Below are 4572 nucleotides of genomic sequence, written 5' to 3' on the forward strand. Positions count from 1 at the left end.
TTGACTGCTAACCAGAAGGCTGGTGGTTCAAACCCACCAGCCACTCCTCGGAAGGAAGATGGGGCAATCTACTTCTGTAGTGATACTGCCTTGGAAGCCCAAGAAGGGATCGCTATGAGTTGGGTCCGACTTGATGACACTTAACAACAACAACAGCATTGTACACTTAATAGACTGAAGTATAGTATAAGCATAACTTTTATATGCACTGGGAAACTAAGAAATTTGTGTGACTTGCTTTATTACAATACTTTTTTGCAGTGATCTGGAACTTCACCTGCAAGTATCTCCAAGGTATATTTATACAAAATCTCCAGATGTTTGCAAATTGTGTGCTTCTATATAATCCATGAGTCAAATAAAATATTACAGTGGAAATTTTCAAATATTTTGAATGATAATAAAAATATGACATGTCAAAACTCATGGTATGCAAATAAACCAGTGCTTAGAAAGAAACTGATAGCTTTAAAGGCATAGTAGAAAAGTTGAAATTCAATTATTGAAACATCTAACTTAAGAAGCCGGAAAAAGAACAACAAAATTAAACCAAGAAAAATAGAAGGATGGAAATAATAAGAATAAGAGCAGACAAAAATGAATACTAAATAGACATATAATAGATAAAATCAGCAAAGCCTAAAGTTGATTCTTTGGAAAAATTAATTAAATGGATAAACTCTTAGCAAAACTGACCAAGAAGGGAGAAAAGATGAAAGAAAGCAGGAATGAAATCACTAAAATCCTAAAAGGATGCTAAGAAGATATCAACAACTTTATGTTAATAAACTAGAAAATTTAGATAAAATAAATTGAAAAATAAAGCTTATTAAGATTGACACAAGATGAATAGAAAGTTTGAACAGTCCTTCCAAAATATTTACTAAATAAATTTAGTCTAGGGCCAAGAAAACTCCCAGGTGGTTTCACTGATGAATTATTGTAACTATTTAAGGAAGAAATAAAACCAATATTACCAGTAATAGGAGTCAGCCACAGGGACCCAGGTGAGGAGAGGGAACCCAGGCCACACCCCACAAGCAGCAAGGTGGGAAAGCAGGAACAGGACAGAAAAGGCAAAGGGGACCAGAACAGATCAAGGAGTCAGCCGCAGGGATCCAAGTGAGGAGAGGGAACCCAGGCCACGCCCTAGAAGTAGCAAGGCAGGAAAGCAGGGAGAGGACAGAAAAGGCAAAGGGGACTGGAACAGATGGAGGAGTCTAAAAGAACTAGCAGATCTGTCCTGGAGGAAGTGCACCCAAAATGCTCCTTAGAAGCGAGAATGGCCAGACTTTGTCTCACCTACTTTGGTCATGTTGTCGGAAGGGACCATTCCCTGGAGAAGGATGTCATGCTTGGTAAGGTGGAGGGTAAACGAAAGAGGGGAAGGCCTTCAATAAGATGGATTGACATGGTGGCTGCGACAATGGGCTCAAGTATAGCAAGGACCATGGAGCTGGTGCGAGATCAGGTGCTGTTTCGTTCTGCTGTGCAGGGGGTCGCTTTGAGTCGGAAATGACTCAACAGCACCTAACAACAACACCAACACCAATAATGCCATCTTTCTAGAGAATGGAAAAAGAAGAAACACTTCCAAACTAATTTTATGAACTTTAGATAACTTTGATATCAAAATCTAACAAGAACATTGTAAGAAAAGAAACTTACAAGGCCCTCATAAATGAATATACTAACTCAATATAAAATATTACCAAATAGAATCCAACAAGATATATAAAGGACAATACATCATGGCAAAGTAAGATTTGTTTCAGAATGCAAGGTTGGTTTAACACATTCGAAAATCATTCAGTGAAATTCACCACATTAACATAATGAACTAGAATAACTGTAAATGATCATGTCAAGTTCCCATTATCCTTGGCAACCTTTTAGAATAATTGACCCATATAAAATACATGCAATATCTCCTAAGAGAGGAAGGCAGAATATTGAAATCTACATCCAGTTCCTTAGATTTTCATTCTTAGGGTGTAAAAAGTGTTTTTAAGTCCCTGTTTCTGTTTAGGTCAATGTGGTGTAAGAGTGTACTAATACTGTTTTCAACAAAGTGAACCCAATAGTGCTCTTTATTCCAGAGAATATCTTACAGTTAGCTAGACTTATAATTAGTATTGTCCATTTGCATTAGTTACTACATTTTAAAGATAATATTCTCTGATGTAGCCTTTAGGAGGGTGAGGATTTTTATTTGTTTTAGTCATTGGTGTACCCCAAACACATAATGTCTGGTATATAATAGGTACCCAATAAATATTTGATGACTTTGCTTAACTTTTGATGAATAAATGAATCTCAGAAAGATTTATTGGTTTATCCAAACTAGTATTATGTTTGCTCTTCTCTTCTTCAACTCCCATTTCACCATGTTAGTATCTTTCCAACATGTCTTTCTCTTCATCCCTAAGGCTATTTTCTTAGTTCATACTATTGTTATTTCTCATTTTTAATACCATCCTTACCTTCTGTCTTTTGTCTTTCAATCTGTCCTCCACATTGTTATCTTTCTAAAATGCAAATCTGATCATGTTCATCTTCAAAATAAAGCTATCTTTTCAGCCTTAAAGTGAACAGTAATATCAGGAAGGTATGCACTCATTAGAACAATCGGTTGTATGAGATCAAGAGGGCAACATTTGCTGAGGGTAGAGCTAGGAAGACTGAAGGGAATAAATAGGAAGGAAAGATGAAGGGAAGAAGTGGGGATGGGGAGAAAGTGGGAAAAATGCTGTTGCATTGTGGGTATTGTAGTGAATGTCACAAAACAGAATGTATATGGATTGTTGAATAGAAAACCAGTTTGCTCCGTAAACTTTCAACTAATCACAATAAAGAATTTTTTTTAAAGCTATCTTAAAAATAAAGCTCAAATGGGCTGCTATATCCTCTTGCTTATTTCCTCCAAGCCTTTCCCTATTAGGAGCTCTGGTGTTGCAATGACTAAGGCTTTCGGCTGCTAACCCAAAGGTCAGTGGTTCAAATCCACCAGCCACTCCTTGGGAGAAAGATGAGACAGTCTGCTTCCACAAAGATTTATAGCCTTGGAAATCTTATGGAGCAACTCTTTGTCCTATAGGGAGTAGGTTTTCCCTACTTGAATTCCCTGGCTTCGAGCCCTTTATTTCCTCTTCCTTCTTTCTGTTCTTTTTACCTGATTAATTCCAACTTATCCTTCAAAGCCTATTTCTAAGCTCTTCCTGATCCCTACCTATGAAAGGTGGATTAGGTGTCCCTCTGTGTGTTTCCTTAGTGTCCTCTGTATACCTTTGTTGTAGTACTTAATGAACTATATTGTAATTACCCATTATCTACCATGTCTCACTGTAAGCTTCTTGAGAACAGGAACATGTGTCTAGTTCAGCTTTGTTCCAATGAGCCTGACATGGAACTTGACATGTATTATCATCATCATCATCATTAACTTTCATGGAAAGCTTACTGTGGGTAGGCAGTATTCTAAATACTTTGCTAATTATAATTCATCGAATCTTTGCAGCAGCCTTATCAGTCAGGCTCTATTATTATCTTCACTTTACAGGTGCAAAATGGAAAGTTTAAAAGAAACCTACCCAAGGTCACACAACAAAGAGGAGACAGAGCCAGAATATAAGCCCAAAGCCTATATTCTAACTACTGTGCAATAATGGTCATTCAATATTTGCTGAATGGATGAATCCAGGACTTGAATTCAAGTCTCCTGACCTCAATCAAGCCCTATACATACTCGACCATATCATACATTCCTCAGACACACTCTCAGTCTCTCAAGTCATGTATTCTCAGCTAGATGATTGAAAATATTAGTTGTATTTTCCCTTTAATTCCTTTATGTGCTAGCTCTAAATTTGGATCAGTTCTTTATAGAACTACACTTGATCTGTTCTTGTATGTTATTTCAAATGATCCTAGTCATAGAACTATTTTGTATAGAGTTGGGACACTTACTGAAAGAGAGGAAGATGATGATTCTGTTGGAGAAAGTGAAGAAGAAGAAGGAGAAAGAGAAGAAGATGAAGAAGACAATGAAGAAGACAATGCCAACAACAGTGAAGAAAGTGGTGATGAGGAAACAGGAACAGAAGAGAAAGAAAAACAGGAAGATCAATCTCACAAACAAGCAACACATAAAGAATATATTACTGTTGGAGATTTTACTGCTCAACAAGTTGGGGATCTTACATTTAAGGTAGGTAGAAACAACTGTAATTTAATGGAAGCGCAAATTGGCATACCTAGTAGAATAAGAAAACTGTTTTCATGCTTGTATTAAATTTTCTTGGTATCAAGTTTTTTAAGACTCAATCTGTTTGAATGAAATACGTAGTGATTAGGATTTACCAGGTCATAGTAATAGAGAATCTGTTATTAAAGAGGCTCTTTTTCTTTTCTTTTAAAAATAGTTCTAATGTTGGTAATTTCTAATTTAGGAGTAAAATTTTACAATTTACTCTTCTTCATCATGTTGTTGTTGTTATGTGCCGTCGAGTCGGCCCCGACTCATAGCGACCCCTCCTTGGGTTTCCGAGGCAGTATCACTACGGAAGTAGGATT

General features: G+C 36.7%; 1 protein-coding gene across 1 annotated transcript in view; it reads left to right on the forward strand.

The window, feature by feature from the left end:
- Nucleotides 1–4572, forward strand: part of NPHP1 (nephrocystin 1) — a 147590-nt gene that overhangs the window by 22063 nt on the left and 120955 nt on the right. The window contains exon 5 of the mRNA XM_007959516.1: nt 3952–4207. Coding sequence (XP_007957707.1) covers nt 3952–4207 — 256 coding nt within the window. The remainder of the gene's footprint in view (nt 1–3951; nt 4208–4572) is intronic.

The sequence above is a fragment of the Orycteropus afer genome, unplaced genomic scaffold, assembly GCF_000298275.1.
Source record: "Orycteropus afer afer isolate SDZICR_OR568_19922 unplaced genomic scaffold, OryAfe1.0 scaffold00017, whole genome shotgun sequence".
NCBI classification, from domain to species: Eukaryota; Metazoa; Chordata; class Mammalia; order Tubulidentata; family Orycteropodidae; genus Orycteropus; species Orycteropus afer.